We start from the raw sequence: 23,827 nt of genomic DNA, 5'->3' as shown, positions 1-23,827 counted from the left end.
TCGGTCTGATAAGTAAGATCTGAACCATTGTAGTGCCTGTCCCTGAATACCGGTATAATTGTGTAAGCGATCTAGAAGTATTTTATGGTCTACAGTATCGAACGCAGCACTAAGGTCGAGCAGGACTAGGAGTGAGATGTTACCTTTATCTGATGCTATAGCAGGTCGTTTGTAATTTTAACGAGGCAGTTTCAGTACTATGATGCGGTCTAAACCTGACTGGAATTTTTCGTGTATGTCATTATTTTGTAAGAAAGAGCACAACTGAGTGGACACTACTTTTTCTAGTATTTTAGACAGGTAAGGGAGATTTGAAATCGGTCTATAGTTTCCTAGTTCATTGGGGTCTAAGTTTGGTTTCTTGATAAGAGGCTTAATGACGGCCAGTTTAAAGGTCCTGGGACATGGCCTAGATTAATTGACGAGTTGATAATGTTATAAATGGGCTCAATTGCAACGGGTAATAACTCTTTTAATAATTTAGTTGGTATGGGGTCTAATAAGCAAGTTGTAGGTTTAGATGTTGCAATAAGTTTAATTAAATCTTCCTGTTTTATAGGTGAAAAACACTGTAGCCTTTCTTTTGGGGCGATGGTTGGTACTAATTTATAGGACAGACTTGGAGGTTGAGATTTTACTATTTTGTCTCGTATGTTTTCGATTTTCTCTGTAAAAAATTCATGAAATCATTGCTACCAAGGTGCGGCGGAATACCCTGGTCAGGTGAAGTCTGTTTATAGACACAAATGCATTAAGAAATTTAGTGTTGAATGTAACTAAGAGGGAAAAAATAAAGTACAGCAATAAACAAGTTATGAATAGCATAGAAAAGGCTGCTTCAAAACGCCTTGTTTTCTTTGTGTTCAATGGAACAAAGTTTATACAGTTTGGACACACTGAGTGTAGCTGCACGATTAATCGCATCCCATTCAAATTGTTAAATCGATGGCTATCCAATTGAAACGCAAACTTGCGATTATGTTTATTTGTTTTGATGTATGTCCGGATTAGTATTTACTGATTTTGTTTTCGCAGCAATGTTATGTAAGCTACGGCTCTGTGATCTGTGGGAAATGCGCTCCATCTGAAAGCACTGCGATTTGATTCTGCTTAAAACTACAGAGTGTGTAAATGTACCTGAAAACCATACTTAAAGAGTACATTCCTCGAGATCATAAAAAATACATTTCATGAAGTGTTTAATTTTGCCGTGTTTGAATGTAAGCAATCTGCCAAGTTGTAAATCCGAAGGTGAACGAATAACAAAGTTATTAGCTTATAAAAAAGGTAATCGACTCTGAATCACGCGAACAAGCCATGACCTGTCCGAATCTTTAACCACAATGTACCTACGTCACTAGAAAAATCCCCGCCTACTGACTGCGAAAACTTAACTCTCTCCTCCCCAAACACTGTACTAGCTCGTTCGTGACGTGTGCATCATGTCTAAGAGAAGCTGTGTTCTATGTAGTGAAACTAAGTCAGTCTTATTTTCACTACCAAAGGAAGAACTTCTGAGGAAAAAATGGTTACTATTTATTTTTCAAACGACACCAAAGGAGTATAAACCGAACGTTTTACTTTGCGCGCGTCATTTTACCGAAGATTGCTTCATCAATCTTGGCGCCTTTACTGCAGGATACATTAAACGTCTTTCCTTAAAAGATGTTGCAATACCAACTTTATTTGGACCTGTAAGCTCCACCGAATCACAACCTGTAAGTGTGACTCTTTATTTTTGTCTTTACTTAAAATTAAATTTGTGTGACGTTATCTCATGTCTGTGTTTAGCTAACGTTACCGTTATTTTTGGGGTTGTTACTGTTTGTTTACCTAACGTTAGCTATAAACTCGTTGCGCTAATGTAAGTGTTCAACCATATTAACTCGCAAAGTCTTTATTTCAAGAACTGCGTGGTGTACTATAGTTATAATAACATCTGAAGATACGAAACCGTACACTGTATGCCGTGATAACTAACTGTTACAAGAGAAGTGTCTAAAACAGTCCTTTTTCTTACTGGCATCTGTATAAGGATTAAAGAATGATTCGTCAGACTCGGGCTCGAACTGGTAAGGTAAAATCGACGCCATCTCTCTCTATACACTGTTAATATCCAACCACCTGCAAACCGTAATACAGCAGTAATGATAGGCGGTCCATTTGCGACACATGCTGAACGCGTTTGACCAATCACAGCAGACTAGACTAGACCATTTGACCAATCACAGCAGACTAGACCATCTGACCAATCACAGCAGACTACACTATCTGACCAATCAGATCAGACTACGCTGGCGGAAAGGCGGAGATTACACAGATGAATCGCGGAACGAATCATTTGAGAGTCAGTCAAGAAGTAAGGTAATAAAAACTGCTTATTATTACGAAATAATAGTATTTTTACATCATGTATGTACATAAACTTGTTGTCGGACACTCCATAAACCAAAATAAGCCCTTAAAAATATTGAGGAATGTACTCTTTAAAATAATGGGCCAAAAGTTATATTTTGGATTCAAAGACAAAACAAAATACTATAGTCAATATTCCATAAAAAATAGCTGACATACCCATGTTAAAATTGAATCCATGCTGAAGCCTCTGTATAACAGTAGACAAGAAATGTCTGGTTACTCCTTCACCAATAGCAGCATCCCCTGAATGCAACAGCAACAGTTAAAAAAAAAAATGACAAAAAATACAAAAAGAGACATGGGCATTAAAACCCAGCTAGGAATGTCACTAATAAATGTATTTATCTACTTGTTTTATACCACCTTGGAGTCTGCACTTCACAGGGCTTGCCCATTCTATGCTGTTTTGTTTGTAGAATGCAACAAGTTCTCGGTCTTGATCTTCCTTGTCCATCCTCAAATCCATGGTAATGAAGAGGGGCTTTCTCATCTCATGTTGGCAAATTATTTCTTTTGTGTATAAGGATGCTGCTTTATTTTTATCTGGTTCAGTTTGCCAATCTGCAAAAAAAAAAACATAGAAGCAATATGTCAACAGTTCTGCTGATGCTATTTGTGTATTCTATTTCAGTTTTACATCTCAGAAATGTATTATGCTTATCATATCCCAAAAAAAATAAATGCTTACCATAACTCATGAGTGTGGCTTCAGCTGCATTTGAATGACCACCGGTATTGTGTCACAGGCATGGAAAATCCAGATGTAGATGGTTCTTCCATAGACGCATTGAATTCCAGAGGTTGCGTGCTTACAATATAATACACAAACTTCATTACCACGCTTGCATGCAATGAAGGAACAAAATTCTTACATGAATGGATGACCTCAAAAGTTCTAAATTAATTTTGGATGCTGTGTTGTGTTATGTGTGAAAAAATTTAAAAATGTTGATAACAAAAAATGAATTGAACGTTCATAATTTGAACATAAAACACAATATTCAATTCACAATTGTATAGTGAAGAAGACCTGCAGCAATCTTAACAGCATACATAGTGAAAGTACAAAAACAACAATCAAAAATTTAATAAAATCACTGAATTGACTGGAAATGTTGTGTGCTTTCAAAAAACTATCATTTTCCTCACCTGTCATCTGTGCAAAAACTTGCGTGAATCTCTATCACATCAAGAGACATTTCTTTTTGACAGATGGGGAAAGTTGCCTAGAGGAAACAAACAAAAACATTTAATATAAATGTTCTTTCATGTTGTTTCAAGCATGTAGGAGTTTTTTACCATGGATGGAACAACAAGATATTCTGAAGACTGATCATTAGATGTGAAAAAAAAAAATCTTCCAATTATTTATTGAATAATTTTATGTTTTAAAGTTATACAGGTTATGCATGACATTAACCTGCATTTGCAAGAAACAAAAATACAGAGAAATACAATGCGTTATCAATTTTTTTTAGATCATTTGGTGTTTCCAAGAGCAGCTCTAAAAACTGTTTTTAAAAATATTTAACACCTTATTAAACTTCCAAATTATGTATTAAATTAAATGAACTATTTCAATATATCTTTACTTGTTTGGTCTGTTCAGCTTCATCATTGCTCTGTTCAGCTTCATCAGTGGTCACACAGCACTTTATGTGTGTAGTCAGGATGACTAATGGAAATGTGATTCCACATTTCTGGCATTTCTCTTTTCGCATGTCATTAAAGCTTTCAGATTCAGGTGGCAGAGCAGTGGTGTCAAGTTCCATTTGAAGAGGAGCTATGTAAAGCACGCCTTTAAAACCTTGTGTTACTGCCTTCAATTGCTTGGCACTGTACCCAGTCTCATGGGGTGGAATAAGGGTGAGCTTCCGGGAGCCCCATCCTCCTAAAAAAAAGGGAAAAAAAGAAATAAAATTAATTAATTAAAAATGACACATGTGTTATTGGATTTTTTGAGACCATTCCTTTTATTTTGATATGCCAGGATTCATGTTTTAAGCTTGGCACAAAGGTATTTACTTAAACAAAATATGGAATATGTTATTAGTTATTACGTGAAAAAAAAATATTTCATGATATTTTCATTGCAATGTATTACTATGTTCCTGATGATTACCTGAAGCTTTATAGACAAGCCAACCCCCCTTTACTTCCTGAAATTTAGGGAACAGCTCCTTCAGTTGGGCACATACCTTAGAATGTAAATAACACTGTCAGTATAACAAACTGAGTAAAAATTAAATGCCCAACAGTTACAAGTGCAACACTGGTACAAACAGCTTATAGTGTTTCATTACAGTAATGTGCTTAAGAACACCTCAGCACCCATGTTCCATCTATACAGAGTTACTAATGAATTAAGCTCTGTTACATTAGCAAAAGAGAATTTTAAAAGATATAAGAGAGAGACATCATGCATACTTACTTCATCATTAGTTGCATTTTCATCCATTTGCATTGTCTTTCGCCCCAACCCAGCTTGCATATGTACCAGTTGCTCACTCTCCTTAGGTGTTCGCTCATATTGGTGAGGAAGCAGATAAAAGCTAACAGGCAATATTTTTGCGGGTTTGCTAGAGGGCACTGACAGCATTCGCCTTTTACCCCGTCCTTTGCTGAAAAAGCCAGGAAATGATCTGTTGGCAAAGAAATTAAATTGCAATACAAAATAATTACCATCAAATAATGTCATATTTCTTTGTCAAAATTAAATAAAAATAATGTAGTTGCAAAACCTGGTCATCTCAGTTTGGATGGTGGCCCTCTGCTGAACAGGCCTATGGATGCTGAATCATGAAATTGTTTTAATGAGAGTAATTAAATAAAAATATGTATGCACAAATACATATACATAACATAGAATTCCTTTACCAAACTAACTACACTTAGTTACCACAATAATAAATAAAAATACACAAAAAACCTGGCATTATCCTGACTGGGACCAGCTGCACTGCCTGAAGTCAGCAAAGACAACAAGTGCCTGGCTGATCTGACAACTTCATTGTCCTGTAAAAATAGTTTAAGAAGAATATTTTTTTGTATCTTATGTCATTCTTATACACATTCATTATTGGTTTAATGGTCCGCTGTTTATAACGCTTTTTGCTAGATATCAGTTCAGGGTGCAGGGTAATGGTATTGAACAGGAGAGAGTACAATAATTAGTCATTAAATGGCTTACAATTAGAGACGCACCGATTGCAATTTTTTAAATAAGTGAGTCATTTAGTCATTCAACTGATTCGTTCAACGGCTGATTCATTCGGAAACGAGACAAGTGATTGTCTTTATGAATGGGTTACTTAATCATTAAATGAGCCAGTAATTCAGTAACCCATTCATAAAGACAGTCACTTGCCTCCTTGCAGTAGTGTTGATATTCAGGGAAAGGTCCTGGAATGTTGCTTACCTAAATCATATATTATCAATATCTTTTTTCCACCGCAGTATGCATCTATAACTTTCTGCGAGTGCTGTTGCACTCATTTGTTTTGATTTCTGCACGAGTCTCTCTCACATACTCACTCAAGCTGTGCAAGCCTAATCTGTAATGACATATCAGTCGCCGTAAGTGTGACGTCAAAACAGACGATCGGTGCATCTCTACTTATGATATATATATATATAAATATTATATATATTACTTTAATGTGTATGATATTAAGCGGAAATGAATGATATACTTTAATCGTGCCTGCAAGTTACACGTAAGTTAAGTTATATCTAAATGATTATTCACAATGTTCAAGTCTTCAGCTCAAAACACGGCTAACAAACATCAGAGTGACCTTACATACAACTTGGATCTGATGTGGATTCCGATCATGGAATGAATCAAGCTCTAACAGAATTAGTGTAGACCAAACAGTAGACCCATGCGTTAATCCGTCCCTGGAGTTATGACGCTACCTAGACTGGACGCGAGAGGTGCGACAGAAGACAGTAGAACCTGCTGATTATAATCAGTGATACTGTCTACACTGAATGCGTAATTTCCAATAGCAAACGGATTCCCCGTTCTATTTCTGACATTGTCCAAGCTCTTTACAACGTCCGCTTTATCACTTCAAGCTGTTGCGGCGCGGCACAGTCGTGTCCCGTATAAATTAGACACGGTGGCATGCTAATCACTTTTACACCAAATATACTTTAAAACAAACACCAGAGACCGCTTAGACATATATTTCACATGCTAGGAATGCTAGCATAATAGGCCTATATAAATATAAACCATAAATGCTTAAAAATCACTTACTTCTGGGCGACTCATGATCAGGCAGAAGAATGGTGACCTCCTGAGCCGCACGCTCCCGCCAGAAAACTACTGCAGCTCTGTAATTGGCCAAAATGCTTCTTTCGACTTTTCTGAGATCATCTACTCTTCCCTGTGGACGACCTCTGACCTACTTTCTGTATGATCTGAATTTCTGCGGTTTGAATTTTAGAAAATTGAATTTGATGTTCCGAATTTCTTCTTCATCTTGAAAACGTGAGGCTGTATTAAAAAAAACCTGGATATTTGCAATCTAAGAATTCAGAGCAAAAAATATGTTGTTTGAAAATGCATGCCTATAAAACTCTTGTGCAATTGAAAAAAAAAGCAATTGTGTTAAATTTCAAATGTTCAATATTCAAGTAAAAAAATTCAAATTCGAAATCAAAATCTAATTCAAAACTATTTTAACTCCCATATAATATTCAGTTTTGTTAAAAAACACTTGTCAATAATTCAGATTTACGAAATTCAAATTCAGATTGTTTTGTCATACTTCTGGCTCCATATTTTTCCTGCATAATTAAATTGGAGGTGGCCGCCTCAATCAAATTTCGTGCCGCCTTAGACTCTCGTCAAAAATATGTCGAGTGTCTTCACAAAAAACACTGCGTGCATTATTAAACAGATTGTCATTTGTAACTGCAGTTACGAAACAATGGAGGCGCTGTTTCGTTACCAGCACAGTGAGACGCTGAAGAGTTCAGTAAAAGTGCTATATTAGGAGCTGTATTAGCTGTGTTTCACGGCTGTTCAGGAGATTTACATTCAATTTATATTTTCTTGAATTTCTTGAAAATATTTCCTAAATTAACTTGCTGTACATCATTATAATGTTTTTAGCTGTGAAGTTGGCTCGTTGAATCAGCGTTATTCTGTACACAGCGAGTTCGCCAGTATGACTATGAACGCACATTGCGATCAGAACGACTCGCAAACAAATGACTCCTTTGAACCAATTTTATGAAGGTATTTTTGGTGCAAAACTACTGAGCACCTGTGAGAATGGAATTTGTAGTTGTAGAGGTCAGCCACACATGTGTATCAGTAAATTTGTAGTAAAAATTCGAAGTTGCAAACTTGTAGATTTTTTTTCTCTCCCGCAAACACAACACAACACAACAGTTACACCTTCTTGAATCCTTCAGTGCAAGTGCACAAATCCAGTTCTACAAATCACAAACTGAGATACTCGTGCACTCACATTTTTTGCTACAAATGCTGCAGTAAATATGGTGCAAAACACATTCACACACCTGCACCAAAAGACGTGCGTTCACAGACGAGTTTTGCACATCCGCAAACAGTATGTGAATTCATGCAATGAGAGTTGAATGCTTGTCAAATATTTTCTCACAAATTAAAGGTTTTATTCTTGCACATTGTTCTAGCACAAACACAAGAGCATAACTACAACTGCTTGAATCTGCTGCTGCGAGTCTCTGACACAAGTTCGCACACACTCTCATTTTGCACCACATATCTGTGTGATATATGGTGCAAAAGTGATTTGTGCATTTGCAGCCAAACGAGCTAGTTTTGGCGGCCAGCAGGTGGCGCCCTAACGCGCAAGTTAAAAACTCTGCGAGAATCATCCTGAGCTGCTTTATTTTCCTGAAATCACTAATCGTAATAGAGTACATTGGTTTAGTTTAAATAAGTGTGCTGGTCAGCTACGTTGACAATCCCTTATGAAAATTACAGGCCTACAGTTAAACAAACAAAACACACGTTTTTCTTACAGTTAAAACAACAACAAAAATATGGTTGCTGTAGTAAAACCATGATTAGTTTTCGTAAGGGATTGTCATGTAGCAGACCAGCATATTTATTTAAACTAAACCAATGTACTCAGAGCCGATCCTGCCTATACGCAGACTACGCAGGTTGCGTAGGGCCTCTAAACCACCAGGGGGCCCATTGAGTACCGAATCAAAAACACTATTGTAAACAATTAAGACGCTATTTTTATAATTTGTGGATCCAACTTTAGAGGCATTATTTGGAAATGTCCTTTTAGTACTTAATTTATTTAATGACTGTGACATTCTTGGACATCAGTGCGGGGCAGGGAATGACATGCGCGTGATGTGCTGCTGATGTCCCTTGCCATGGTTTTAAACGGCGCCATCCGTCTGGAGCGAAAAAAAAGGTAAACGCCAACAACGCAAAGTAAAGAACAAGAGGCATGTGTTTTCATAGTATTTTAAACTCTTGTTTAGTTTTTTCCAAATTATGTAAGAACGTATTTACAAATTAAGTATGGACACACTTAAGTTCGTTGCTTGAGGTTGGACGTTTGATATTCGTGAATTTAGGGACCGTCTCCAATGTTACATACACATTAATACACGTTTCTAACTTCCGTAGCATTTAAAGGGGATAACTTAGACCACAAAACCAGCTCTACAGTGTTCATGTGGGTGTCAGCTATAATGCACACCTTTTGATTTTTTATATTTATTACAGCAAACTGTGAAGTCATAAGTAAATATTGCCATGTGTTTTGCTGTGTACGTATATTATACCCATCTACTACATGGGTTCCTTCAAAAGATATATATTTACAGCTCAATAACATTTAGAGGGAATGATTTACAGGACTAAAACAACTACATTGTTCATGTGAGTTTCCGCTATAATGCACACCACTGCAATCCACTGCATTTGGTTTGCCTATGATAATATGTAAAAAAATTTAGAGAATTATTGATGTGTTTTCGTATACTTGGCTTTATTAAGTAAACTATATTTATCATGCTTTATTTTTGTTAATCACTCATTTGGTTAGAAAAACACACCACTTATAGTTATGCCACACCACATAACGTTATAGTTTTTTTTTACAGCTAGATGGTTCCAAGCCACGTGTTAATTAAGGCAAATAATAATTTACATGTCAAACAAAATGTGAACTTTATTTTAGAATTAATTGTTCTTACTGTCTGTTTAATGTTTTTATATCTTTCAGTCTTTATTCGTTTAAGTGTGTTAATTGATTTATATGTTTTATTTCTTATAGTCTACAGCTATGTTTATATCTAGTTTGAACTATTATGACAAGGGCCCTTCAAAAAGGTTTGCTTAGGGCCCTCAGATGTCTAGGTTCGGCACTTGTACTCTATTACGATTAGTGATTTCAGGAAAATAAAGCAGCTCAGGATGATTCTCGCAGAGTTTTTTACTTGCGCGTTAGGGCGCCACCTGCTGGGGGCCAAAACTAGCTCGTTTGGCTGCAAATGCACAAATCACTTTTGCACCATATATCACACAGATATGTGGTGCAAAATGAGAGTGTGTGCGAACTTGTGTCAGAGACTCGCAGCAGCAGATTCAAGCAGTTGTAGTTATGCTCTTGTGTTTGTGCTAGAACAATGTGCAAGAATAAAACCTTTAATTTGTGAGAAAATATTTGACAAGCATTCAACTCTCATTGAACTCTCAGCAGCACATCACGCGCATGTCATTCCCTGCCCCGCACTGATGTCCAAGAATGTCACAGTCATTAAATAAATTAAGTACTAAAAGGAAATTTCCAAATAATGCCTCTAAAGTTGGATCCACAAATGATAAAAATAGCATCTTAATTGTTTACAATAGTGTTTTTGATTCGGTACTCAAGGGGCCCCCTGGTGGTTTAGAGGCCCTACGCAACCTGCGTAGTCTGCGTATAGGCAGGATCGGCTCTGAGTACATTGGTTTAGTTTAAATAAATATGCTGGTCCGCTACATGACAATCCCTTACGAAAACTAATCATGGTTTTACTACAGCAACCATATTTTTGTTGTTGTTTTAACTGTAAGAAAAACGTGTGTTTTGTTTGTTTAACTGTAGGCCTGTAATTTTCATAAGGGATTGTCAACGTAGCTGACCAGCACACTTATTTAAACTAAACCAATGTACTCTATTACGATTAGTGATTTCAGGAAAATAAAGCAGCTCAGGATGATTCTCGCAGTTTTTAACTTGCGCGTTAGGGCGCCACCTGCTGGGGGCCAAAACTAGCTCGTTTGGCTGCAAATGCACAAATCACTTTTGCACCATATATCACACAGATATGTGGTGCAAAATGAGAGTGTGTGCGAACTTGTGTCAGAGACTCGCAGCAGCAGATTCAAGCAGTTGTAGTTATGCTCTTGTGTTTGTGCTAGAACAATGTGCAAGAATAAAACCTTTAATTTGTGAGAAAATATTTGACAAGCATTCAACTCTCATTGCATGAATTCACATACTGTTTGCGGATGTGCAAAACTCGTCTGTGAACGCACGTCTTTTGGTGCAGGTGTGTGAATGTGTTTTGCACCATATTTACTGCAGCATTTGTAGCAAAAAATGTGAGTGCACGAGTATCTCAGTTTGTGATTTGTAGAACTGGATTTGTGCACTTGCACTGAAGGATTCAAGAAGGTGTAACTGTTGCGTTGTGTTTGCGGGAGAGAAAAAAAAATCTACAAGTTTGCAATTTCAAATTTTGACTACAAATTTACTAATACACATGTGTGGCCGACCTTTACAACTACAAGTTCCACTCTCACAGGTGCTCAGTAGTTTTGCACCAAAAATACCTTCATACAATTCGTTTACACAGAATGTAAGAGATCAGTGAATCGTTCAAAGCTCAGTGAACTACAAGAGAACGTAGGGTGTGAATGAGCTTTGCTCATTTAGTTAGACTGGTTACTTATGGGCTAAAAAGTCTTATAAAAAAGGCTTATATTAAAATTTTCAACTTTTCTGTTTGATTGAATAAATTTAATGCTTTATATAACTTATATTAAAGTTAAAAAAAAACTAATAAGTGTTTTGTTAAGACATATCTACCGTTTATATAACATCCATCACTGAAATGCTCTAAATAAACATACACACCTAAACATCACTATCGCAAGAGTAACAGCGTAGACCTTGGCTGGAGAGCCTCTTGATGGTAAGTGGGTCTTGCTCATAGGTTGGCTCGTGAGGGGGCGCTTTCTTTCGCCTTGTCGTGCTGGCCAATAGGCCCTTTTCACAATGACGTCACTTAACTTCCACCTTTTCACAAAGCAGTGTATCATAACATCCGTCTTGCAACAAACAACAACAACAAGAAGTTCCGTTTTGCCGTCGCGCTGGAATTTTAAGAACAGTGAGAAAAAAAACTGACAGAACACGTATTCAAGTACTTATCCTAGCACCTTCGCTAACACAAAAAGAAAACAAAACACTTACCTTCATAATCAAACAGGTACTGTTCAACGAAGAATTTGTTTGTTTGTCTTTGATCTTGTCGTTAGCGAAAATTTGTCTGCAAGACGTTTGTGACAAGCAGAGCGGGACGAGGGCCGTGAGGGAACTGCGCCGCATCTCTCTCGTCCCGCTCTGCTTGTCACAACGTTGTACATCATCTAGCCGTATTTGTGGCAGATGTACAAGGGACTTGGTAAACTCCATTCTGAGGCGCTAGCGGAAGTAACTTCTTGAGTTTTACTGGCAGTTGGCAAACCAGCTTATAGGTGCATTACCGCCACCTTATGAACTGGAGTGCTAGCGGAGGTAACGATACACTGCTTCGCGGCAGAACGGAAGATGCGTGACGTCTGAATGTGATGTGAAAAGGGCGTATAAAAGTAATAGGATCCCATTGTCGACACAGGGATCCAGGTTATAAAAAAACTTTCCGAAACAAGTTGGAGTGCAGGGGGAGTGTATCAAGTACAGAAATAAATACTACGTCATATGTCCAACTCGTTTTTTAACAAGTTGACCATGTTAAGCATGAGAAGCCAGCACGTTTAACAATGTAAAGAAGTCAGAATGCATGACATCGCATGATACCCAATCTTTAAATATTGTTTAGCTACATGAACTGCCTTAAATAAGTAGAAGTAAATTGTCATTTTAACACCCAATTGCTGTAACTTATAAAAATGTGAAATTTCTTAAATAACTGTATTTTGATGAACAACCGATGATGAACATTTGTTTGACAGAAAAACATTCACATTATGTCCCTTTAATATAAGTAAAAGAGTTTTTATATATTTTTTTCTCATGGCCAGTCCTGTTAAAGTATATGGAGCCCTTTTTAGGAAGTAAACTCAATAATAATCAATATAATATATTTTTGTCCTGCAATAAGTTGTTCGTCCTGAAAGGTCAGGCTTTTTTCTGCAGCTCTTGCACAAACATAATCTTTAGATGCAGTTTAAAATGTTAAAGTAATGTCTAAAGGAGATCAGAGAGGTATTGGCTGCTGAATGTAGTGTAGTGCAGTAATGAGTTGCGGTGGCATCAGGCGCGTTTTCATTCAGCAGAGCCGCTATTCAGAGTCCAGTCCCGTTACCTCATTGACATTCAGTCCCAGCGAGAGAGAGCGCGATAGAGACAGAAAGCAAAAAGACATTATCCAGGACAGAGAGAGCAATTGAAATGCACCAGCGGACACACAGACAGACAGACAGTGTAAGTGCGTTGAATCTCAGCGGAATGAAGATTTTATAAAGTTAGATGTGCGCGTGTGATATAGTGAACAACGAGGAGCGGCGCTAAGCGGCACCAGTATGTTATGACCTGAATTTGTGTTGGGAGTTTGGGAAAGACAGTGTGAGGGGTGGAAGGGGGGTTTAGTGCATTGCAGGGTCAAACAAACTACCCCCCACCATTGAAAAAGAAAGTATTAGGAGGAAAAGTGCAGCGACTAGGAAGAAGAAAAAAGCAGATTAAAACGGCAAAGAAACGATGAACAGAGAAAAGGTAAGAAATCATTCACAACCGATGCGCCGCTGAATCCAATTGTGTTTTGGATTCATATTTACTGTATATATCGCTTTGAATTAATAACTGACCTGCAATAACTAACATCTCTCAGCTCAACAAGTGTCTTCTGAATTATGAATTGAAATTGTATTTGTCTGTCTGTGGCAACTTTGTGGTAAACTTTCTAGTGGTACGACATTTTACATAAGATTATTCTTGGTGTATCAAAATAGTTTTGACGTAGCCTTACTCATTTAGATGTTACCATGATGTGCATTTTTTTATGCTACATGACAAAGCATTTACTGTGTATTTAATGTTATTTTAAATTAAATGATTATAATTTGTATGATACTTTTATTAACATTGCTTTCTATTTCTCAGCATTACAATAAATTATTATTATTATCGTATTTGGATTGACACATTATTAATCACTATATTGATAAGTGGAATTAGTTAGATAAAGAGTTGCTGTGTTTAGTGTTGAAATATAACGTTTTTCCAGCTGTTACAGTCTTAAACTGTATCTTGACTAGAATATCGGAAATCATTTCTAAGCAGTGAAAACAGTATAAGGGTAGTTGACAGACTAATATGCAAATTTAGAAAAAAAACTAACAATGAAGATAAATCTCTCCTAAAGGACATCTATTTTATATTATATGTTTATAAATATTAATAATATAAAACAATGTAATATTAACAGTTTGTTTTCTAAATTTTGCTATGTCACACCAGGACACATGTACGATTATTCATCAACTATACCCATAATCTAGATTAGTGTGTCATCTTGACTGTTAAAATAATTATGTGCTACTGTTTTTTGTGTGTGTTTTTTACATTAAAAAGGTTGAATTTTATTTTACAGTACCGTATAGTTATAGAGTATTTAGCCAGCAAGATATTGATAACTATATGTAGGCTAATATTTCATAGGTTCATGTACACATAGTATAGACAGGACTGTGAATTTGTGATCATATATTTACTGATGAGAACTTTCACTAATATCAAGCAGAATGAAGTCAAATGAAGTAGTTTTAATCTGAATACCCCTCCCCCGCTACAATAGCAAATTTGTCAATATGAATATATGTCAAAATGTGAAATATGTCAATACAGGCAGAAAAGATGTTTTATGTCTTATATGTTTAAATATTATATTAGTCGATTTTATGTATGTTATTATTATGATGTTATTATTATGACGTTAATCACAGAAATATATATATATATATATATATATATATATATCATACAGTGAGAATGTTTTTTTAAAGGGTGGGGGGATATGATCTCAGTCTATCAATCATACAGTATGGGTCAAATTCTTCCTACTAATTTTTCTCCAATAACACATGGGAGCGGTGACCTGGTCTAAAACACTGCTTTTTAGATATGAAGCCCGATGTGATGGGTAATCCTGCCTGGAATGTTTTATTTAGGATTTTTCCAATGTTCTGAAATAAACATTTGAGAGCAATGTTTATTCAGCGCTTTGACTCTTGAGCTTGGGAAGCATTGTTCTCCTCCAGGGCAGAATGACCTGTCAGACTCAATTTCATGAATTTACGACATGCAATAACAATGTCTTATGATGGCTTTGGCCAATATCAGTACATGAAATCACAAGAGGTCTGTAATATACTGTAGGTGGCCATTGGCCTGCTTATTTTGAAACGTTATGTCATTTTACCAAAATACCAAAATAATTACATTTAAAAACTAAAAAAGACTAAAGCTATGATTTTAAATGTTAGGATATTAACACTAAAACAAGTAATATTAATAGACAGGATTTACAACAAGTATCCCCTAAAGAACAAATGTTGTTGGAGATTAAAAATCTGTAGGGTTTACTCTCTCTCTTTTTCTACATATAGCTGTGCCTGCTGTGATTTCCTGAAGTGTGAGGTTTATACTGGACAGTGAGGTTTACTCTGAACCTGAAGCTAAAGAGAGAAAAGATGTCACGTTCAGATGAGGTCAACAAGATGACAGAGAATGTCTATAAAGTATGTCTGCTCAAACACAGCAGGGTGCATCTGTGCGCACAGATACACAGATATACTACTCCATTCTGCTGTTTTGCTAGTAAAATTATTCATTTGTATGTTAAAAGTATTTTAATAAGTGATTGTTCTGTATTCAGGGCATCCTGGACCAGTTTAACCCCAGTCTGAAGAACTTTGTGACAATGGGGAAACATTATGAAAAGGCTCTGACAGGTGAGACATCACTTAATGCACTGTAAAAAAATTCAGTTGCCTTATAAAGCTAATTTTATTTAAATTAAAATTTGAGTCAATTGTACTTAATTATATTGAACTGACATAAAAAAAATCAAGTTGTAAAATAAGTCAATTTAAAAGCTAATTTAATTTAACTTAAAAATGTAATGAAGCTTTTAAACTTAAATTGGTTTTTACAGTGTGGAGTTAGGCTATGAAGAAGGAACATTTCCTTAATTGTTCAAGTTAAAAGTGTTAACTGCACTATGAAAACACATACTAGGGTACATCCAAACTGACTTTTAAAGCCCAAAGTTATTAATGAATGTTTGTAAAATAAATAAATAAAATGTAAATGTGGCCACAATCTATATAGATGTAGATATGTCCATCTGTGAAAACCCAGCTCATTTTTTTGAGATTTACTGTTTTCTAAAAAAAATAATTCTACATAACGTAAAGAACATTCTGTGAAACTCTAACCTTGATGTTTACTATTAACTTGACCTTCAAATAATTTTGGATGAACAGTCACAGATTGAAAACAATGTTTAGGAAGCCAGCTTCTATTCATTGAGCAAAGGGATTAAACCTTGTCTCAATAAAATAATTAATTTCAGTATTTCTCATAATATAAACAAATATTTGCAGCAATAACCACACATGACCTGTTTTGGTCATTTTCATGGCTATAACTGCTTTGGTGCTCCTAATCTCATAATTAGACTATGGGACTTTAGTCTCCACAGATGAGGTCATCAATACAATTTGACAAAATGTCAGGGGACCTCACATCACACAAACATGTTAAACCAGTTTATATTCTTTTCTGTAGTGAATGAAATTCCTCAAGAGCTCTCATGTATGTTAATCAACACTTTGCCTGCCAAACAACCATGTGTTTTGTAGTAGACCGACTTCTGTAACATGCCCTTTCTCTCTCTCGGTCTGCTATACAGGAGTCACGGTCGCAGCTAAAGGATACTTTGATGCACTGGTCAAACTGGGAGAACTTGCCAGTGACAGTCAGGGCTCAAAAGAGCTGGGTAAGAGAGCGCTACAGGAAATACAGTTTAAAAACAAGAGACTACAGAGGAAGAAAATGAAGAGGCAAGCCTGTACAATAAAATGGAGATGAAGAAACTAAGGGAAAGGGAGAGAGGGGTAAAGAGAGAGGGGTCTTTGTTAAAAGATTAACAACATCACATGATCACATTGTACTGCTGAAAACAGCGGGGGTGGAAGAGAGGGAGGCGGAGAAGGAGAAGGAAAGATGCCAAGTTGCACACACAGTTGCTCTGTAGGGGATAAAGACAGCGACATCCACTGCCCAATGGAACCACAAACAAAACAGGCCACACATTTTCACCATCAATGAAAATCAGGACTGGGCAGACAAGGCCATGGGTATCACGGCCGCTAAATGAATAAATTGTTTTCTTTATCTCTCGTCTGGAAGACTGTTTGTAATGAGACATGTTCTTTAGACATCACAGTCTACAGTTTATGACATTTCATTTGTAGAGTCGGTATTGTCATTACAGATGAATGTAGCTTGTACACAATGAAATGAATTAACGTTTCTTCAGGATCATGGTGCCACATGAGACTATGCAGGGCATACTATACATAATTAAATTATATTTAACAGACTAAAATTAAACATTGAACATTACTGAACTATACAAAAACTACATAAAGTGCATGTGTGCAAATACCATAGAAACAGCAAGAAACTAGCAACTCCACATAGAAGGCACAGTAGGAGATATACAACAACATACCTTATTTGTTTCATGTCATTTTTGCCTCATTTGCACTGGTTTCAGTTTTTTTAAACTCAGACAAATACAAATTAAAACGCAATAGAAACTGTGTTTGTGGTGTTTCTTGTCACGGTTTCACAGGGAAGAACCCAAATGCAGGCAGCAGCAGTGGTGAAGGGCTTAAACACAGACTTTATTAAACTCGACAAAAACGGAAAACAAAAACCCACAATGGGGAAAACAGGACACAATCAATAAACACGGATTCAAAACAAGCACTTCCCTCAAGGGGGGCAAAATAAACAATGATCCAAACACCACACAACGTCACAAAACAAGGCAAGGGAATCCAAGGCCAATTATCAGCCAGGGTACGAGAACCACGAGTAGACAAAGCACAGGGTACAGGTACAACGCAAGAGCACAGGACAATGAAACATGAGGATCTTTTATGGGGAAACAAACAAAGGATAATTAACACAGGGCAGGCGAGGGTAATGAAACACTGCTGGGAAACAATACAGGAAACGAGAGGGGCGGGGCCAATGACAAGACACGAGAAGGCACATGGAATATCAAAAGATAAACACCCCATGGCTTCTCACACTAAACATAAGGGATCTGTCACGATCCTGCCCCAAGACTAGAAAATCATGAACAAGAAGGCAGGACCATGACAGTTTCTGATATTATATCTTTCCCTTCTCAGGTGACACGTTATTTCAGATGGCAGAGGTTCATAGACAGATCCAGGTCCAACTAGAGGATGTGGTGAGTATAGGAAAAATGTATGTGTTATAGATGAACTAATTTCATGTCATTATCTTTCATTTATTTAAGGTTATTAATGCAACACGTCTTTAAATTATCTTCAGTTAAACAGCATACTAAGACAAAACAGCAGTGTATCTACACTGATAAAAAAACTGAATTTTACAGCTTTTCATTTATTTTTTTAAATACGGTCAAAAACATAAAATTACAGAAAAAGACCACAAGTATACATTGGGAACACAGAAATGACTCCTACAAATCTGTTTGTCCTACCAATGGAAGGTGATTGAGAATTATGTTTCTCTTTGTCTGTCTGTGTGCAGCTGAAGCTATTTCATTCAGAGCTGCTGTCTCAGCTGGAACAGAAACTAGAGTTGGACATCAAATATCTTACTGTGAGTGTGAAATACTGCTCTAGGATTAAATATTCCATCCATCAGCCATCAGCTTTCAACTTCATACCCTATAGTCTTATATTATGTAAAGAAAAAACAAGTGTATTTATATATTCTTTTTGTTAATTGTGTCTTATTAAACTATGCATGCCAAAAAATTCCAGTTGGGTAAACCAACACAAAACTACTAAATTCAGGAACTCATTGGAAAATAGTTAACAACTTCTCCTGGACACAAATATATTGTAGAAGATGATGTGATAATTGACAGCTTGTAATTGAAAAGATGCAGAAGTTTAAATTCAGCAAAGAGATGAACAGTCCAACAAAATCTCATGGCAAATCATCATTATTTTACGTGGTGGATTCACATCATACAAGTTCATTCGTAATTTGCACCTCGGAAAATAGTTCAGTTTTCCTGTGAGATCTGGTTGAACTATCACAATAGCCCTAAATTTAAGCTCAGATTGGTCCAGGAGAGCAGGAATTTGTGTACTGTACAAAACAATATCTATGCAAAAATATATTGTTATACTTAAATTGTTGTTTAAACAGGAAACTCACTGTAAATCTATAACATGTTCATCAGAAGCATCACTTATGACGTTACAAAATGCATGTGATTATTGAAACTTGTTTCTAGGCGACGCTGAAGAAGTACCAGAGTGAGAGGAAGTCAAAGGTGGAGTCTATCGAGCGCTGCCAATCACAGCTCAAGAAGCTGCGGAGGAAGAGTCAAGCCAGTCGTCACCCCAATAAGTATGGAGACAGAGAGATGCAGGTACTTTCCTTTTACTCTTAACAAGCTTGATACCTTGACCAGAATTCAGGAATCTGCAATGCATAGTAAAACAAGCTGAGTACTAAACCAAACTTCTTGTATGTCAGTTTGTCATTTTTATGTGACTGTGAAGACAACTTGGGAGCAATAGTTGCACCCTAAAAGCTCTATACTGATCATTAATATGGGAATGAGGACTAACACATTGTTTGATGCACAAGATTTATTTCAACCTTTGGAAAGATGGATATACAGTATGTACAACATTTACCATGAATTCTAGTTAACCAGCAATGCTTTGTCATATTTTGGACCATTTCTTTAAAATAGTGTTTGAAAGTGTCCAAACACAACTTTATTCATAGATTAACAAAAGCGAAAGTCCTAAAAAGTGGATGCATATATGAACAAGGTCCCTTTGGATTAAAAGCTAAATTGTATCGCTTGCCAGTTCTTTGAGGGTAGTGTTCATTACTGTATACTCTAATGTACTGCCAGTCATTTGTAGTCTACTCATAATGGTCAATTGAGCTCAGTTTGGAAGCCTGTTTGTTCGAGACCCAGTGCCCTACATACTAAAGCTGATTTGTGAAAGTAAGACTTTATTATCCATGCGTGAATAAGTGTTTGTTTATTTAAGCATGTGAATTCGCCTGCACGTGTTTTAGCTGAAGTCACTGTATCCTCCAGGGCCGGATAAGCATTGGCAGGCATGGACTGACCCAACCAAACTTGTCTTTCTTACGCATTCAAGATGCAGTTCAGAGTTTAAAATAACAATACTCAACACTACTATACAATGCCAAACTCAGTTACTACAGAAACATTTGACTATTGTATTGTATTTGACTTTGTGTTCAAATATCATCATGCTGTTATATCATATGCTATTGATCTCCCCTTCCACTCCATCATTGTATTTATTTTTATTGGCATTTGCTTTGAGGCTGCATTTCTTGTGCAAAGTATATTGTTGTGCTTTAAATTGTAATGGAGGTACTACACCGATGCCATTTTCCAATAAAATGGGATTTTGTTCTTTAGAATCTCAGCTCTCATTCACAGAGGCATTGTAGGGTTATTTACTCCCCCGTGGACATTTTACAGCCCACCCTACCATAGCTGACTAGCGTCCAATCTATCTTTGTTTGTATAAACCTAATCTATGCTATCACATGTGTTACTCTAAGCATGTGTGTCTTGGTCAGAAAGACTCAAAACAGTTAGTTTGAGATTAAGCAGATCTCCGGAAGAGCTGATTTGAGGCAGGGGAAGCTAGAGAGGAAGATAGATTGAGACAATAGGAGCATAGTTGTGAAAAACGTTTAGGAAAGTAAGTAAGTGTAAAAAGGACAACAAGTTCAAGTCACTTGATGAAAAAGAATAATGAAAGTTTCTTACTGTACTTACTTTTCTTAAAAACGTGCCTTTGTATACTGTAGTAACTGTTGGCTCTTATGGCAAAAATAATGTTAAATGCTTTGCATTTGTTAGTCACTTTGGATAAAAGCATTCATAAAAGGATAAATGTAAATGCATTTACTCACCAATGTTCCAAAGCAATGTAACACAGTGGAACACAAAAATCGTGATGGTAAATAATGACAGAATTTAAACTTTTGGGAGTAGTTTTAACCTCATTGGCATTGTAGTTATTCACAGTCAGCAATGAATATTTATATAATATTTATTCATTTATTGTCTATACAGAAGTGTTTTTACTGGGTGTATGACACATTTCATTATGTAAAACATAAAGATGTGTGTTGTTTTCCCCTATGGATGTTGAATAGTTGTAGAAACACTATCTGCGAGCTGCTCTCAGAGATTTATCAGTCTATATTGGGTTTTTTAGGACAGCTGGAATGCTGTATTGACCAATCAGCATCCAGCGCCAAAATGGAGACAATAAAAACATCTCTCTCTCTCTCTCTCTCTGTAACAGTATGTGGAGTTGATGAGTCGTCGGCAGGGGGAGTTGGATAATCTAGTTGCCGTTGGTTACCGCTCTGCTCTGACAGAAGAAAGGCGCCGGTACTGCTTCCTGGTGGACCGTCAGTGTTCTGTCACCAAACTCCTCACCAACTACCACTGCAAGGCATAAACTCCTCACTAACTACCACTACAAGACATAAACTACAAAGAAACTAAACACTCCAACTGTGAAATAAGAGTATGAATAGATATAATTGTTGTTTTAGAAATATAAAAAGTAAACTTTTGTTGGATAGGTGAGGGAACTCTTGTCTCAGAAGCTGTCGTCGTGGCAACAGTCATGCTCCCAGCCAACCAAACTACCGGAGCGAGCCCTGAACCTGTTGCGTCACACTTCCCCCCAGAGCTCTGGAGGAGCTGGACTAGCTGAGGTCCTGAGGAACGCTAAACTGGGAATCGCACAGTCTGGAGAGCAGGTGAGAAAATCTGTTTTAAAATGCTGGTTTTTCAGACTGGTTTTGGTTTCAGGTGCCAATAATAATGTCTAGTGAAACAGAAGAAGAAACAGGCATTACAGGCTTTCCTGTAGCTCAGTGGTTAGAGCATGATGCAAGCAACACCAAGGTCATGGATTCGATCCCAGGGATTGCACATACCCAGATACAAATGCAAAGTATCATGCAATGCAAGTCACTTTGGATAAAAGTGTCTGTCAAATGCATAATTGTAAACGTATTTTAAGAAACCATTTTTTAGTCTTCATAATACGACATAAATGCGACAAATCGTCAAAGCATCTGTAAATCTTTAACTCAACTCAATTCAACTTTATTTATATAAAAATAAATACTTTTTCAAATTTTCATTGTTACAAAGCAGCTGTACATAAGACATATTGACTATAAGCAAAACAATTAAAGTTGTACCTGTAAAAACAAGAAAAAGGTAAAAACACAGACGACAGACACACCCACATACAAAACACTCCACACACACAATATGCACACGTACTAACACGCATAAATATAGACACACACGGACGCGCACACACACACGTACACAGACAAGTACGCACACACAAAGACACGCACGCACGCACACAGACATGCACGCACAGTGAAAGCACACATTTAAGATAAAGGAGAGAGAAGCACAGGTCAAATATAACAGACTATAAATTCCTATATGCAATATTAATTAAGTAAAACTTTAAAATTCTAATTCTTTAATAAATCATGTGTTTTTAAAAAACAATATTTATATTTTTGTTGAGCTTGAAGCTGTGTAGGAAATTGGTTGCCAGTTATTAAGTCAGATTCAAGTATTGCATATATCCGTGTAGTAAAAAAAACGGTTTCGCCTTCTTTTCTCAGAGATTGTCTGTACAGGAAGTCCCGCCTTTGTTAAACGGTGACAACAGCGGTCGATCTCAGCAGCAGCGGTCTGCCCCATCTGAAAACCTCTCCCAGTCTCTCTCGGGGCTGTCTCCAAGCTCCTCCCCTCACTCGCAGCCCACCAGCAATGGCCACGCCTACTCCAGTGCTTCAGCCAGCCCCCAACAAGTTTCTCTCCTGTCTGCAGTGAGCGTGACTGGCTTACACACCTTCCCATCATCTAACAGTTCCCTGCAGGGCCTCACTCCACCCCTGACCGCCCCTCATAGCCCTCCACTACCCCACAGTGCACCTCTCTCCCGTGCCCTCACACCTGTGCCCTCCACGGCACTACAAGGAGTGTCTAATTCACCCAGTGCTTTTAATGTGCTGAAAGGAGCAGAGGTCTACTCTACCTCCACACTACCACTGCCCAGGAGACAGCCCAGCGAGGCTCGCACAGGATTCTTTGGTGAGCGCGTCTTTTCTTTTGTGAGGGAATTCAAAGCTTTTTATTGAAGGAATTTCATAAAGAGAAGTCTGGGTTTACAGTTTTTTTCTTTTTTTTTAAAGATTTGTTTTTGGCGTTTTTGCCTTTAATTGTACAGCTATTGCTAGAGAGGACAGGAAGCGAAGTGGGAGAGAGAAGGGGGTGGGTTCGGGAAAGGACCACGAGATGGGAATCGAACCCTGGTCGCCCGATGCACAACTGCGCCACATTTCGGAGCACTGCCCTATAGGCTATCGGCTCCGACTACAGTTATTTTTAATTATAATATGTTTTGCATTTGAATATGTTTTGCATAAAATGAATCCTATTTCAGAACCATTCAAATGTTTGCATTGTGACAATTTCATGTTTCTTTTTATATTTTACATATTTTGTTATGTCTTTCCATTCAATTCTTTCAACACATTGTGCATGTAAACATTTCTTTTATTAAGAAATATCTCTATTTAAATGATTTATGTAATACAGTCATTAAAATACATTTATTTATTTACTTATTTTCAATAGAAATATTTTTTCTCATTATATACTATACAACAATGAGAAAGGGACAAATTACAGTAGCTAGACTTTCAAGAATCAGAAGAAAAATACAAATTCTTGAATGATTTAAATG

The 23,827-nt window shown here is 36.9% G+C and overlaps 2 protein-coding genes across 11 annotated transcripts; one reads left to right on the top strand and one right to left on the bottom strand.

Annotated features, from left to right (window-relative positions):
* Positions 1–2,211: 2,211 nt before the first annotated feature.
* Positions 2,212–12,553, bottom strand: LOC130558660 (uncharacterized). Of its 9 annotated transcripts, none has more exons than XM_057341219.1 (13): positions 11,910–12,552; positions 11,571–11,809; positions 6,683–6,953; positions 6,221–6,341; positions 5,348–5,433; positions 5,160–5,210; positions 4,850–5,060; positions 4,541–4,616; positions 4,011–4,309; positions 3,568–3,644; positions 3,107–3,226; positions 2,782–2,979; positions 2,212–2,661 (listed from the first exon to the last, which is right to left on the bottom strand). In XM_057341219.1, exons 4-11 carry the CDS (start codon positions 6,251–6,253, stop codon positions 3,127–3,129), a joined length of 933 nt encoding a protein of 310 aa, XP_057197202.1. In that variant the 5' UTR covers positions 6,254–6,341; positions 6,683–6,953; positions 11,571–11,809; positions 11,910–12,552; the 3' UTR covers positions 2,212–2,661; positions 2,782–2,979; positions 3,107–3,126. The 9 variants fall into 9 exon arrangements, with proteins under 9 accessions (XP_057197202.1, XP_057197201.1, XP_057197204.1 ...); XM_057341218.1 differs by having other exon boundaries at positions 6,683–6,922; XM_057341221.1 differs by having other exon boundaries at positions 6,683–6,854.
* Positions 12,554–12,943: 390 nt separating this feature from the next.
* On the top strand, positions 12,944–23,520 carry LOC130558656 (brain-specific angiogenesis inhibitor 1-associated protein 2-like). Of its 2 annotated transcripts, XM_057341210.1 has the most exons (10): positions 12,944–13,433; positions 15,326–15,457; positions 15,595–15,670; positions 16,633–16,719; positions 18,149–18,210; positions 18,537–18,608; positions 19,255–19,392; positions 21,338–21,490; positions 21,624–21,803; positions 22,701–23,515. In XM_057341210.1, the coding sequence occupies exons 2-10, from the start codon at positions 15,410–15,412 to the stop codon at positions 23,217–23,219; spliced, it is 1,335 nt and encodes a 444-aa protein (XP_057197193.1). In that variant the 5' UTR covers positions 12,944–13,433; positions 15,326–15,409; the 3' UTR covers positions 23,220–23,515. The 2 variants fall into 2 exon arrangements, with proteins under 2 accessions (XP_057197193.1, XP_057197194.1); XM_057341211.1 differs by lacking the exon at positions 12,944–13,433 and having other exon boundaries at positions 15,407–15,457; positions 22,701–23,520.
* The last annotated feature ends 307 nt before the right edge of the window (positions 23,521–23,827 follow it).

Source organism: Triplophysa rosa, linkage group LG8 (assembly GCF_024868665.1).
Source record: "Triplophysa rosa linkage group LG8, Trosa_1v2, whole genome shotgun sequence".
NCBI classification, from domain to species: domain Eukaryota; kingdom Metazoa; phylum Chordata; class Actinopteri; order Cypriniformes; family Nemacheilidae; genus Triplophysa; species Triplophysa rosa.
This window is presented reverse-complemented; position numbering and strand designations above follow the sequence as displayed.

Coding starts and splice junctions, on each gene's coding strand:
- LOC130558660 (XM_057341217.1), bottom strand. CDS start 12,131: ATGGAGTTTACCAAGTCCCTTGTACATCTGCCACAAATACGGCTAGAT. Junction 3,645..4,010: donor AAGCTGAACAGACCAAACAA/GTAAAGATATAT, acceptor TGTTTCCTCTAG/GCAACTTTCCCCATCTGTCA. Junction 3,227..3,567: donor AGTTTTTGCACAGATGACAG/GTGAGGAAAATG, acceptor TTATATTGTAAG/CACGCAACCTCTGGAATTCA.
- LOC130558656 (XM_057341211.1), top strand. CDS start 15,410: ATGTCACGTTCAGATGAGGTCAACAAGATGACAGAGAATGTCTATAAA. Junction 15,458..15,594: donor TGACAGAGAATGTCTATAAA/GTATGTCTGCTC, acceptor TTCTGTATTCAG/GGCATCCTGGACCAGTTTAA. Junction 21,491..21,623: donor TCACCAACTACCACTGCAAG/GCATAAACTCCT, acceptor TTTGTTGGATAG/GTGAGGGAACTCTTGTCTCA.